General features: G+C 40.5%; 1 protein-coding gene and 1 long non-coding RNA gene across 2 annotated transcripts in view; both read left to right on the top strand.

The window, feature by feature from the left end:
- tnmd (tenomodulin) overlaps nucleotides 1–14,920 on the top strand; it is a 61,369-nt gene extending 46,449 nt beyond the window's left edge. Inside the window, exons 5-7 of the mRNA XM_088387813.1 lie at nucleotides 8,872–9,022; nucleotides 9,409–9,518; nucleotides 14,260–14,920. Of these exons, the coding sequence (XP_088243939.1) occupies nucleotides 8,872–9,022; nucleotides 9,409–9,518; nucleotides 14,260–14,469 (471 nt within the window). The 3' untranslated portion in view covers nucleotides 14,470–14,920. The remainder of the gene's footprint in view (nucleotides 1–8,871; nucleotides 9,023–9,408; nucleotides 9,519–14,259) is intronic.
- Nucleotides 2,900–4,907, top strand: LOC148404514 (uncharacterized). Its single transcript, XR_015860988.1, has 3 exons — nucleotides 2,900–3,007; nucleotides 3,637–3,786; nucleotides 3,861–4,907. It is a non-coding gene; the product is annotated as an uncharacterized LOC148404514 (long non-coding RNA).
- Nucleotides 14,921–15,361: the final 441 nt, after the last annotated feature.

Genomic DNA, 15,361 nt, shown 5'->3' with positions numbered 1-15,361 from the left:
TAGATGGATTGTTGAAACATGCGCCCATGGGTGTCCAACCAAGCCAATCATTCACACACACATAACAGATTTCTGATGGCTACATGTGGGGCCCTCCGTATGGATCTAAAGTTGTCTTGGTTATTCCAACCAAGCCAATCATTCACACACACATAATAACAGATTTCTGATGGCTACTTGTGGGGCCCTCCGTATGGATCGAAGGTTGTCTCATGTTTTTAGATCATATTTTGGTTATGGACATTATGGAGGCTGATTATATTACAGCTATAGTTCCACACATCCGCAACAGCTAAACAGCTAAAGTGTCATGCTGAAGGATGCTCCACTACATCCATAAAGATGCTGTTATAGGACCTTATTAGACATCCAGAACTGACTGGAACACTTTAGTTAGAAAAGCTTGTTTGGTTTTGGGGACTAACTTCACATGATTTAACTCTACAGGTCTTCAGTCTGTCATTTGTGGTGTCTGTATGATGTTGGTAAGTTATTTGTGGTTTTAATTCCAGGTGACAGGCTCTCAGGCTCCTGTTGACGGTGCGCTGCCTGAACCAGCCAGAACTTGGCAGGACTCTGACCCTAATGATAACATCAAACAAGATGCCAGCCAACAGGTAACATTCAGTTAGACTTTGTTGTAAGAAATAAACTTCGTAGACCTTTTCTTGTTCTTTTAGTTGGAAAGCTGTTCTTTAGTCAGAAGGTACCTTAAACAGCATTCAGGCAACCATTGGATCACACGGTTTTAGTGGTTCTCCTCATAGAGCCCAAACGAACCAGTGGCACACACACCCATAGATGGATTGTTGAAACATGCGCCCATGGGTGTCCAACCAAGCCAATCATTCACACACACATAACAGATTTCTGATGGCTACTTGTGGGGCCCTCCGTATGGATCTAAAGTTGTCTTGGTTATTCCAACCAAGCCAATCATTCACACACACATAATAGATTTCTGATGGCTACTTGTGGGGCCCTCCGTATGGATCGAAGGTTGTCTCATGTTTTTAGATCATATTTTGGTTATGGACATTATGGAGGCTGATTATATTACAGCTATAGTTCCACACATCCGCAACAGCTAAACAGCTAAAGTGTCATGCTGAAGGATGCTCCACTACATCCATAAAGATGCTGTTATAGGACCTTATTAGACATCCAGAACTGACTGGAACACTTTAGTTAGAAAAGCTTGTTTGGTTTTGGGGACTAACTTCACATGATTTAACTCTACAGGTCTTCAGTCTGTCATTTGTGGTGTCTGTATGATGTTGGTAAGTTATTTGTGGTTTTAATTCCAGGTGACAGGCTCTCAGGCTCCTGTTGACGGTGCGCTGCCTGAACCAGCCAGAACTTGGCAGGACTCTGACCCTAATGATAACATCAAACAAGATGCCAGCCAACAGGTAACATTCAGTTAGACTTTGTTGTAAGAAATAAACTTCGTAGACCTTTTCTTGTTCTTTTAGTTGGAAAGCTGTTCTTTAGTCAGAAGGTACCTTAAACAGCATTCAGGCAACCATTGGATCACACGGTTTTAGTGGTTCTCCTCATAGAGCCCCAACGAACCAGTGGCACACACACCCATAGATGGATTGTTGAAACATGCGCCCATGGGTGTCCAACCAAGCCAATCATTCACACACACATAACAGATTTCTGATGGCTACTTGTGGGGCCCTCCGTATGGATCTAAAGTTGTCTTGGTTATTCCAACCAAGCCAATCATTCACACACACATAATAGATTTCTGATGGCTACTTGTGGGGCCCTCCGTATGGATCGAAGGTTGTCTCATGTTTTTAGATCATATTTTGGTTATGGACATTATGGAGGCTGATTATATTACAGCTATAGTTCCACACATCCTCAACAGCTAAACAGCTAAAGTGTCATGCTGAAGGATGCTCCACTACATCCATAAAGATGCTGTTATAGGACCTTATTAGACATCCAGAACTGACTGGAACACTTTAGTTAGAAAAGCTTGTTTGGTTTTGGGGACTAACTTCACATGATTTAACTCTACAGGTCTTCAGTCTGTCATTTGTGGTGTCTGTATGATGTTGGTAAGTTATTTGTGGTTTTAATTCCAGGTGACAGGCTCTCAGGCTCCTGTTGACGGTGCGCTGCCTGAACCAGCCAGAACTTGGCAGGACTCTGACCCTAATGATAACATCAAACAAGATGCCAGCCAACAGGTAACATTCAGTTAGACTTTGTTGTAAGAAATAAACTTCGTAGACCTTTTCTTGTTCTTTTAGTTGGAAAGCTGTTCTTTAGTCAGAAGGTACCTTAAACAGCATTCAGGCAACCATTGGATCACACGGTTTTAGTGGTTCTCCTCATAGAGCCCAAACGAACCAGTGGCACACACACCCATAGATGGATTGTTGAAACATGCGCCCATGGGTGTCCAACCAAGCCAATCATTCTCACACACACATAACAGATTTCTGATGGCTACTTGTGGGGCCCTCCGTATGGATCTAAAGTTGTCTTGGTTATTCCAACCAAGCCAATCATTCACACACACATAATAACAGATTTCTGATGGCTACTTGTGGGGCCCTCCGTATGGATCGAAGGTTGTCTCATGTTTTTAGATCATATTTTGGTTATGGACATTATGGAGGCTGATTATATTACAGCTATAGTTCCACACATCCTCAACAGCTAAATGGCTGAAGTGTCATGCTTAATGATGCTCCACTACATCCATAAAGATGCTGTCATAGGACCTGATTAGACATCCAGTACTGGCTGGAACACTTTAGTTAGAAAAGCTTGTTTGGTTTTGGGGACTAACTTCACATGATTTAACTCTACAGGTCTTGAGTCTGTCATTTGTGGTGTCTGTATGATGTTGGTAAGTTATTTGTGGTTTTAATTCCAGGTGACAGGCTCTCAGGCTCCTGTTGATGGTGTGCTGCCTGAACCAGCCAGAACTTGGCAGGACTCTGACCCTGATGATAACATCAAACAAGATGCCAGCCAACAGGTACCATTCAGTTAAACTTTGTTGTAAGAAATAAACTTTGTAGACCTTTTCTTGTTCTCTTAGTTTACAGCTTTTATTTGGAAAGCTGTTCTTTAGTCAGAAGGTACCTTAAACAGCATTCAGCCAACCATTGGATCACACGGTTTTAGTGGTTCTCCTCATAGGGCCCAAACGAACCAGTGGCACACACACTTATAGATGGATTGTTGAAACATGCGTCCATGGGGGTCCAACCAAGCCAATCATTCAAACACACACGTAATAGATTTCTTAAATATGGCTACTTATGCGGCCCTCCGTATGGATTTAAGGTTGTCATGGTTATTCCAACAAAGCCAATCATTCACACACACATAACAGATTTCTGAAATATGGTTTCTTGTGGCTTCTTTGTTGTAAATTTTGGAGCCTTTTCCATGTTTTATATGTAAAATTTCCTGTGCATTGAATGTGATATAAGGTTTTGGCATATTTCAGAGGATGTGTACAGCACCGGTCATCTACCAGTTAAGATATTGGACAGAAATTTTAATTATTTTGAGCAAAGAAATTCTAGTCTTTATATTAATACAGCATATAAGAGTAGCTTGCAGAAACTAACAACACATTTCTTTTAATTCCCTCCATAGAGCTATCAATTATCAAAGGAGTTTCTCAAAGTGGACTACTCAGACAGTGATGATACTGACAATGATTCCCAAAAGGACTGCTCTGTACCTCTGCAAATCAATCTGCTCAAAACAAGAGTATATTAAATTTGACCAAGCATTCTTATACAGGTGCAGTTAATTTTTGTTTTAGAATATTGCTATACTGTATGTATTTTTTCTGTACTTTAAAATCATCATTTCAGATGGGCTGATCCCAGAAGTCATAGAAGTGACCTCTTGTACCTCCGCATCTCGTGGCCCAAGTAATGAAAAGTCTGCCAAAAAGAGAGGTGAGTTGAGAGTAATCCTTTTCAATATATAACTTTATCACAGTTGCTTTTAAATTGCCCAATTGTTACTACTGTATCAGTATCTAATTATCCTCACATATGCTGCTTACTAAGATTTAGATGACCCAAGCAAGATATATTAAACACCACTTGACTTTTTTTCTTAGACATGTAAGGTCTAAACTTTTGAATTTTGTTATAAAATGAAAATTGACCCATCCTTTCTCATGTGAGCTACAGGTCATTGCTAACCTTGATTATATGTGAGATGTTTGTTTACATCTATTTTTAAATAGGGGTAATGTATACATGACACATTTAATTTTTTACACACTATATATTTCCAAATTTACTTTTATCATCTTTGTTTGTCTATGTGTAGCACGTTATCAAAGCAAATTCCCCATACATGTAAAACACTGTCTGAAAAAAGTTTTTCACAGATTTTTATTTTTTATTTTCCCTGATTTTGCAACAACTTGTATCTGTTCTTAATGGTTTTGTCAGAGAAATGGTGCATCCCAATGTGCTGCCATGGTGGAGTTTGACTGCCTGTGCAACCTCTGTAGGGTCCAGGAATTGCTTCATCTACCAGCAGTGACATTCTGATCAAATGCAAAACTGCTTAAAAGTAGTCAAGAAAATGAGAGACCTCTTTCCCCCACCACCAAAACTGGGGCCATTCTAATGTTACCCTTTTGTGCATCTATTTTTAATTTTGTTAATATCAAAACAGCTGACACTGAAGACCACCTAGCAACTTAAATGACCGGATTAATATCTCAGATATTAACTGATTTACTTATGTCTATTGTAGGCTCATCACTGTTGACAAAGATAGTTGACGTTATAAAATATCTCATTTAAATTATATTGTCGGATAATTGTACATAAAGTGAATGTATTCTTTATGCAATTTTGTTCTAATTAAATTGTAAACTAAAAAGTGCTCTTCTTATGCCCTTAGGTAACAGAAAAGTTGTGAAAAGAAGCTGGACCCCAGAGGAATGTGCTGCAGTAAATAAACATTCAAGGAAGTATATATTGACAAATCAGGTTCCTGGTAAGCTTGACTGCGAGAAATGCATTGCTGCAGAACCACAAACACTGAGCTGTTAAGTACTTTGTCAAAAAGAGAATAACCACCATGAGGAGAAAATATGAGTGAAACAGCTTCCCTTAACAGAGATAGAAACACATGGCTGGTTCTGTTTCACCATTTGTTCACTATTTGTTTGTGATTTTTTTTTTATGCTCCACTTCTCCTGTTCATAAATGTTAGATTAAATAAGTTCCTTTATTCATTGGCTACATTTGTAATGTGTCCATTTAAAATTTTGACTCAAGACAATTATTACTTGTAAATCCTGTGTACTTTATAGTTAGCTAAAATGCAGAATTTAAATATTATTTTAAAATGTACCAATATGACTGAACAAATTGAAGAATATTAAGACTGTGACCAAGGAAAATGGACCAGAATCTGAATAAAGACTTTAGAATGTATTTTAGAATGCACATTTCAATGTATATCTAGTATATTTAGCCAGATGAAAGTATTCACACTAACAAAATTTGTAGGTTTTCTGAAATGATCAAGTCCACACAAATGCATGTTTGGGTTAGATTAGGGTTGGGGTTGAACTTGATAGATCCTCTTTATAAAGGCAGACCTAACAAGTCTTAAATCTTAACAGCAAGCTCTATAACTGGCTAAAAAAATAATGTGTGTATAGGTGGACCTCTTAAGGTTGAAATATTAAAAGCGAGCCCCATAACTGACTAAAAATCTTATGTGTGTAAATGTGGACCCCGCAAAGCCGGAATGTTAGAAACAGGCCCCTCATGTGACTGAAAAACTGACATGAAAAAAAAAGTTTCGAATTGTGTTCATTGAAAGTGATTTTTAATATCAAGATTTTTTTTGGGACTTGCCTGATTTTTTTCATAGTTCTTGGACCACTAGAAAGGGTGGACCCCACTACTCAGTAAAGTACTTTGGGTCCTGCAGAGGGAGGTTAACAAGGATGTGTGTGTGTGTGTGTGTGTGTGTGTGTGTGTGTGTGTGTAATAAAGCTCCTGGGTGCCATGATAAAACATTTGTTGATCTCTGTTAAACATAGTAACACTTTAAACAGTGTGTCATGGCCAGTGTTTTCCCAGTTGGCTCCTGATACAAGGCGAGGGTAAATTCATTAACTACAGTACAAGCGCTGTGTAATTAAGTCAACAGCACTGGAGGCGGAATGTCATACATACACGGGGAGTATACATAACACAAATGATTATTTCAAAGATAGTTGATTAGAAAAAGCAGTTCTTTGTGTCCTAACACCACCTGATTAGTCAATAGTCAATGGAAGGGCCTTGAAGAGGTGTGTATAGACCAGGGGTGGGCAAACTTTGACTTGCGGGCCGAATAGGGTTCTAAATTTTGACCGGGGGGGCAAAATAGGAGCAGATGGATGTAGTGTTTGTGTGAAGTAATATAAATGACATGTAAAGGTCCTTGCATAAAAGGTTTTGGCCTTTAATAGGTTTCCCCATCTACTGGGGGAAACGCAGTCATTGCAGGAAAAATGACCAAAAACAATGTTTAATAATACAATTTATTCAGGTTTGGTGGGCCGGATTAAACGGCCCCGTGGGCCGGATGTGGTCCGCGGGCCATGGTTTGCCCATGTCTGGTATAGACCAAAGATTGTAATCATGTTGTCTTTCTTCCTGTCAACTGGTATTTCGAAATCCCTGCCCCATGCTAAAAGGCTGACCTTTGTAGCACACCTTCCTCCCGTGTGCCGCCCAACCCGCATCTCTTCCTTACAAGTTATTGCTGTCATTTCTCAGCTGTGAAAACCAAGTCATGTTGTGAGCCATGTGTCATGACCTCCATTTACTTTATACTCAGCTTGAGTGTTTGAAAGGTCCAATTAGAGTGGGCAGCGAGGGCGCCTCATCTTTGACTTTAATTTCTGAAAGCTGACCGACTTAATGCCAGGGAGAGTTGTGCAAGGAGGGGTACACTTGCCAGCATGTGTGTGAGTCAAACAAATTACTCCCATAACTCAACACACATCCAGTACTTGCGCATTTTTAGCCCAGTCACAACACTGGGGAAGCACAGTGATCTAGTTACTCGATTTTCTAGTAGTTATCACATCTGCATCAAAGCACTACCTTCCTTTCAGCCTTGCATGTTCGCCCCATGCTTGTGCAGGTTTCTTCTAGTACCCAGACTTCCTGCCGCATCCCACAAAAGATACACATTCATTTAAGACTTTGGGCACTATTTTCATTGACAATACAATATTGTACAATACGTCTTTACTTATATAGTGCTTTCACAACTGTTGCTGGAATAAAGCGCTTTATAGAAAAAGTAATGGCTTTGAATGGCCAAGGCTAAAGTTGGATGTGACAACTCCCAGAGCTGTGCGAAATTATCAACATCAGGTGCCACCCTAACTAGGGATGTCACTATTTAATATTCTTAGAATCAATTATTCCATCGATTAATTGGATACATTTTATTTTACACAAAAAATTATGAAAAAAACATTTTGCCCATTTACTGCTTAGTTTGTATTGTTTAGTAATCAAAAACAAATAAATAACAATTATTCCATATCACACAAGAGACAATGTTACTTTCTGTAGTAAAAGAAGACATTTGCAAATGTCTTGTTTTGATTAAACGTAAAAGATAATCTGTTGGTTTTCACGAAATAATACAAAACATAATGAACAATTGCTGTTGAGCAGCTGACATTAGATGATTAGGACCATTCCAAGGTACAAATGGCTCTGAACAATGACTTGTTTATTAAAATATACTCGATTAATTTGATAATTGATTACTCGTCGATTAATCATTTAATTTTGACAGCTCTAACCCTCCATGGAGCAATATTCTACATGCTGCACAGGATCTAAAGGGAAATAAAGCCCTTTAAAATGTCCATGGGCATGAGGGGACACATGACAGGACACAATGTGAGAAGAAACGTTTTGACTGAAATGATGACTTTGTTTTTCCTTCAAAATATAACCACTTTGTCTCTTAGTATAGATTCCATCAACACTACCACCTACTTGGCTGTGAAAACAAATACCGTCAATTCCCAGATATGTGACATTCAGAGCTTTTTGCTAACAGAAGGTCTCAAGCTGGCCTATTTTTAACAAGGAGTGACAGGGGCAAAGGGGGATACAAGGCACACAGTCCGATATTAATGAGTCCTGCTCCAACGATAGCCCCAGGTTCCAAGTTTAACTAATGTGCAATTAAGTTTTAAACTGAGGGAAAATCACCTTGTAGAAACATTTGTCAAGTGAACTGTTCTTCTGGCTGGCTAATTAAAGAGAGACTTGGAAGTCTGTGTGTTTATTTACGTATACATGAAAATAAATATGTGTACGGTATTAGCAGAGAGAGCATCACCCATTGCCTGTCATATGTCTCTATTAGACAACACTGACATGTAGTTGCGATCATTAAGCAATAATAGTTTACTTTACAGCTCATGAACTACAGTATCAACAAATTAAGCTCACTGATAGTGCTTGGAAGGCAAGCGATGCATCGTGGCAGAGCAGGGAGGAGAAGATGAGGAGGAGGAGGAGAATACGAGGCTTTATTGTGTCTGTCACATTAAACGATACTGCCGCCACACGCGCAGTAATGAAGATCACTTGCAAAGTCATTTGAAAGTCAAATCATCACTGTCTGTGAATTTCAATTATGTGTCTTAGAAAGAGCATGCTGCAGGCTTGATGGAGGAAAAGGAGGAGGATCAGGAGGGGGTCAGGCAACAGGAGTCAGGAAGTCGGCACCCTTGTCTCATAGAGATGATAGATTAAAACAATGAGGATGATGAGGCTGCTGTTTGGCTTACTAAGTGTGTGTGGGTCTGTGTGCGAGCAGGTGGATGCCTCGGATACCAAAATGGAGGACTCCCGAGTGTGGGTCCCTGCCGAGAAGCCCGTCGCTGACCCGGCGTTCCTTTTCCAGTCCAAGATCTGGGAATTCTGCCAGGAGCTGCCCATCCATTGGATCAATCCCTCTCCCCTGAGCGGTGAGGAATCGGGAAAGGGCGGTGGGAGACGGGGGTGGGCTTCTAACCCACTATACTACACATGGATATGAGAGTGTGTACGTAGTGCCCAAAGCCGTGCGGATAGTTATGAAAATAGGCTCCATCCAGTGCAGAATTGAGTAGACTACACATGGCAGTCAAAGTATGTATTGACTGATTTGATTGACATTCTCCTTTTAACTTGACGAAAGCCCTTTCACATTTCAGATTTTAAAGCAACAGTCGTTCAGTATTAAGGCGACGTAGGCAACTCCGGTCCTCGAGATCCACTGTCTTGCCTGTTTTAAAAGTTTCCCTCCTCTAACACGCCCGATTCAAAACAGTTGTGCGACTGCACGGGCATTTTAGTCATGTTTTTCATTCAGATTTGGAGCTGGAGGAAGAGGAGGTAGAGCATGTGGACGCGCCTGACACAGAGGTGAAAGGTCATCGTTCCGCCCGTGAGGTGGAGTACAACCCTCCCGTGAACGACTACGTAAGTGCGCCGTGACATCCGAGGAATCCGCCTCCAGTTACAGTCAAGTCACTTCAATTAGCCGCGGCTCTGCCTCCACTTTGTCCGCATATAAATTGCTCACTAATTGATGTTAAAACTGACTCTGTGCACCAGAGGGCACAGCAGTTGCTCTATATATCTGTTTAAGTAAGGCCAGTTCATTGAAGACTCCCTTAATGTCCCTCCATTAATTGAGTGAAACATCCAGCCGTTCCAAGGCAGAAAATTTTGCCTCTCTTGGTGTCTTCTCTCACTTGGCAGAGCAACGCACCACATGAAGAGCGAGTTCAAGGTCACTCGCGACTGTGCAAATAAGTTACATTTAATACCAATGCTTTAATTATCAAAGTGTACAACATGAAGAGGGAAAGACGGACGGCATATTTTGCATCCAAACCACTCAGCGGCGCAGGATTAATTATCCGTGACGGTGGGAGAAAAATATTTTAGGCAGCAACATAAAGGAACGCACACTCAGAACTAACTACACACATGCGACACACCACATTTATCACTTACACGTGAACGGCCACTAAAGCAGAGGCGCTGTCTCCTCGGTGCAGTGCGACACATGGGCAGAAATGAGACTTCCGATAATGGTCACATTTATCAGGACCGCCCCAGAAACACTTCTCAATACTCCTAGACTTTAGTTTGTGAGAATAATATGCGCTTTCAAGAATTTAGTTGGGGGAAAAAGTTAAGGAATACCGTATTTCATCATATAGTGACAAGAGCCCTTTATTAACCCACCTGCAGCAAGTGTGAGGTGTCGAGAGTTGAACATTTCATTTTGTAATTATATGAAATATTTTCTGACACAAATACATAATGAGAAATGTTTAAAATATATTAGAAACTCCTATATAGTCCAAATGTGTATTAAGGCCTGCAACATTCACTAATGAGTAGATGTCAGTTGTGTTTTGCCTGTGTAGAACAAATTCACACCAAAAATGTAACAAAAATATAACTAAATGTGTCTCTCCTTGTCAGTGGACATTACATCATTTTTAGTAATTTTGAAACATTTTCCAGCTTTTGCTCTGGAATGCTCCACACTGCATCGAGCAGTCATTTGAAATATTGCCTTAAACGTCAGCTCTACAGATGCCACATTGTGGTAAGCATGTTTAACATTGTGTTATCAGCCAAAGTCAAGGGAATTATGTACAGGCACCTGGGGGTGTGATCTAATACACTGGAAAGTATTTCCAAAGTTCTATTTATTCCTATCCGTTCCTCTTCTTCTTCATTGTTGACCTGGCGTTTCTTTTCAAGTCCTCCTTCTTCTTTCAAATTCACACCATCTCAGATTAAATTGTGGGCCATCAGACTCTACTCAGAACCACAATCATGGTAAAGCCAAGTCAAGATTGCAGTGTTGTAGACAGTACTAATGATGAAGTGCTCCGTTTACTATTTATAATCAAAATCTATATTTCATTTTTTTCCCAGCACAGGGAAAATTAGTGACCCATAGAGTGCTCTGACCTTTGTGCTATAAATAGCAATGATCCCCACGATCTCATGCGGCTGTTCATACTGGCCTACAGCTACACTTTTTCTTCACTAAGTCTAAATGTTTTGATTAGTTGACATAACTAAAAGTTTTTAGTGGACTTTGATCATCTGCTGCCACTGTGTTTTCATTCAATTTTGCAATGAGTATCTGCACAAAACTTTTCAAAAGCCCGAAGGGAAGACTTTTCCCTCATTGAATGGCTGACATTTTTGGGAGGTGTTTGATTGTGCATACTTGCATGCGGGCTGAAATCACGCGTAGCAAAGGACACTAATGGTTCTTAGTCTTCATTAACGCTGCTTATTTGGGAGGACTGCCTCAGATTTCCCAAGGTGAGCCATTCTTATCAGCGCAGCGTTCCCACTAGAGGAGGCGACTCAAAGCCGCAGTGATTAATATGTGCCACCCGTTTTAAGAGGCTAGCTCTGATTAATTGCTTTTAAGGTACAATGCTGCCTTTTGGCTGTTTGTTTGATTTGTTTTACGGTGCACCATCATTTGAATAAAACATTTTCTCTGGTTTTCTCAAGCAATGTCCCAATTCGTTGTGTGTGAAGCAGATAAGATAATCATTGCTCCATTGACGGGTTTGCTGTTGTTTCTATAACGGATTGTTGACAGCCAGTTGATGACCCTCAAACTTGACTTAAACAATAAATCATGAGAAACCTGCCTCTGCGTGTCGTGATGATAAATCAAACGCGCTTAAACAAGATATCATCCGTCGCAGCATTTCTATGTGCTTTAGGGCTCCCAAGTTTGTAGTATTACTCGATTTATCAGAACTCACATCAGGAGTCTCCAAGTATTGGTCATGAGAAAATACCATCAATTACTAAAATCACATTTGTGTACATCTGACTGACATTATGTCCACCAGCTAACCTCGAATGTGTATCGACTTTTAATTGTGACGGACCAAAATTAGCCAATGTCAAAAAGTACAAAGTACAAACTTAAAAACATGTCTACGGCAGGCTGCCTGTCGAGTACTATATGTCAAAGTGTCTACTTGGCTGCGAGGGTGACATGCTAATCGCGAGATATGCAGTTTAAGCTATATCAACAGAGTAATCCCTTTGTTTAAAAAAAAATGTGTTTTGATGTTGCATTAAAAAAATTAATAGATAAGTTCGCATGCAAAAGGTAGATTTTTAAGTTCATGTTGTAAAAATCTTTTGTATTTTTATTACATTGTTCGTTTGTAATTTCTATGCAAACTTATATTTACAAACCTTTCTAAAGTATAGATTTTTTTTCTCAACCCACAGGATATTGTGTTAAAATTTTCTACACTAAAACTACCAAATGAAACAACAGACTCTTTTGTTCAATCAGCAACAAAAAAAGTTTGATTCTGCCTTTTTCTGTTTTTTTACAATCGAGGTAGTGCTGGCATCTACTGGTGGTTGTGTGACAGTTAAGTTGTTAAACTTGAAATTTACGGTCCAGCGGCATGAGAGCCTCATGAAAAAGGTGATTGCGCTCACACACAAACTGGGTCCTGACGTCACTCACTTGGCCATGCCTCCTAAAGATCAAACACAGATACTACAGTTTTTATATCTCATTGAATTTAATTTTTTTATGTTCTCTTTTCACAGTTCTGATATTTAGGGTTTAAGTATTCGTGTTAAGAATCTTTTTTGTGTTTGTATGATCTTGTTGTGGCAATCCAAGGACTCAAGCAACAGTTTACCGGCATGAGACTCACTTTTGTGTCCACCTCTGCGTGTTCTCCTTCCCCACTAGTGAATGTGTTGCGTTGCTGCAGCTTGACTCGTGCCGACTCTTCCCAAAGAATCACTGGCAGATTTTTTCGAAATTGAAGCTGGCTCAGAGCGACACGGCCTGATTGTCTCAGAGGAGCCATTTACTAAGAGAGATTGAAATGTGGCGCAACGTGGACCGAGGGCGGTCGAGTTAAGTGGCACTTCTCCGAAGCCCATTAGGCGTTGCTCTTGATCAAAGGCGCAGGCTCTGCGAGTCTTCCAGGGCGTGAAGCAGCCGGCACAACAGCGAACGCCAGGGGTCATTAAATCTACCTAATTTACCTTTCGTTTGGGCTCCAATTGGCCCCTCAATAAATTTAGAGGCAGCCAGCGAGAGCAAATGAAAGAATCCTTGTTAGGCCATCATTAGCTTGCTAATTGCTTTAGGAATGTGATACATACTTAAAGTCAAGGTCAGGGGGAGGGTGCTCATTTGGATGCGGTAAGGGGAGGCAGGGCTGACGCTGCTGCGGAGTTATGAGGTCAGAGATGAATGAAATAGTGTAATGATGCTGCTTAAAGGCACGTTGGTGCATTTGATTGAAGATCTCTGCAATGGACAAGTCGGCGATGATGCTTTTTGTGTGGGTGTGCAGCACTGCCATCGCTGACCCTGACGGAAAGGTCAAGGGTATCGCATCACACTTTATTACCCTGATATTTAATCCGACTCGAGCTCGCCGCTACATGTCACATTCTTGTGTCGTCGTGGCTATCGATTCTTTGCACTGATCTTTACATATATTCTGCCTGACATATGACCGGCCTAAGTTCACCAGATGCGCATTCACACCTTGAGGAGCCGCTGTCATAACCTTATATAGCATAATAGCATAATAGCCTGCTGTAAGGTTACCGAGTGTTAACACTGGCATATTATGTGTGAGGGGACAGACACATGCGTGATGCAACAAACAAACTGTGACCATGCGTGGTAACCGGACTTACGAATTTAACTGATTTCATGACCACCACATCTCAAATCATTTGTATCTCAATGCAATTTCCTTATAGAAATGACTGGAAATGGCTTAATCCATTAAAGTGGTGTCACCAGTTACTAGCAAGGCAACAGGAGTCAGCTGGTCATGCTGATGTCTCTAGCAAAAGCACAAGTAGTCATGATTTAGCCAACCAAATCTTCAGTCACAGGACAGAACCAACACGCTGTTGTTGGCCTGCTGCTTGCAGCTACTGCTGATTACTAAAGAACAGAAAATGGTGGAACCTTTTTATTGGGGTAAAAGAGAATCTACTAAAATGTCAAAATGCTGTAAACATGCTGGCAATGAATGAGTAAAGTACAATGACAAAATACTTGTACTTTGTTACTTCTCACTACTCTCGCTTTCTGTATGTATATAAAAAAGAAAGTTCTGGATATTGGTGATAGAGACTCAAACCCATGTCCATCACTCAACAGAGAGCCGTGGGTCTGGAGCTGGACAACCGCCTGGATGAGCGCGGTTATTGCTGCCAGTACTGTCACCGCGGCCACCGCTTCTGCCGCCGCTACCACGTGCCCCTCGGTGGCTTCAACCCGTGGCCATACTACTATCGGGGAGGCCACGTTGTCTGCCAGGTGGTGATGCCGTGCAACTGGTGGATTGCTCGCATGCTGGGGAGGATCTGAGGGGGGCGTTGTCCGCCTGGAATCGTTGCTTTGATGCATCTTTTACGCCACTTGTGAGATGAATGTCGACCGACCGCTGTTAATTATTTCCTGAGCTGAGTTTTGGCCGGAGGCGTACTTGTCACACTAAATGGGGCCTGGGGCATTTTAAACGCTTTCTTAAAAGGCAGCCGTCATTTATCATTTTCTTTGCTTTTGTTTTTATGTCGGCCGGTATAATGCATGCTACCATGTTTGGACTATGTCAAATATTTGAGGAAAACGCGTGTTCTTTTTTTGTTTTAAATTGCTGTAATGTATGAACAGTTGCATACAGTATAACAGTAATTTATGTTGAGGTTTCCAATAAAGTCACTTTTTGAGGCAAATTGCTACGCAACCTGACCAAGTGCTAATTATTTGATGCATGGATTGATGTATTTCAAATTAGGGTTTGAAACTTTAGTATGATTTTGAGTAGCATTTGGATCCCAAAATAAGGTCTTACAACTAGCGTAAAAGTAGCATCTCAAAGTTAGGTTTCAAAAAGGGTTAAGGTTCTAAAGTGTGGCATCAAAAGATTTTAAATTGATTCAAACCACGGTTAGGGGTTCAATGTAAGGTTTTAAATTAGGGTCAGATTTTCAAAATGGTGTTTTGAACTAGTTACATTTTTGAGTGTTTTTTGAACAAGAGGTAAGAACTCAAAGTAGGGCTTTTAGGTAGGGTTAGGGTTTCAAATTAGGGGTCCAACAAGTATTAGGGTTTCAAAGTAGGTTTTTAAATGGGGTCAAGGTTTCGAATCATAATTTTAAACTAGGGTTAGGATTTCAAAGTAGCGTTTTAAGGAAGGGTTAGGTTTGAAAATTGAGGTTTTAAATTCAGAGTTAAGTTTTCAGAGTAGGGTTAAGTG

Source organism: Syngnathus floridae, chromosome 1 (assembly GCF_059516105.1).
Source record: "Syngnathus floridae isolate MCC-2025c chromosome 1, RoL_Sflo_1.0, whole genome shotgun sequence".
NCBI lineage: Eukaryota > Metazoa > Chordata > Actinopteri > Syngnathiformes > Syngnathidae > Syngnathus > Syngnathus floridae.
This window is presented reverse-complemented; position numbering and strand designations above follow the sequence as displayed.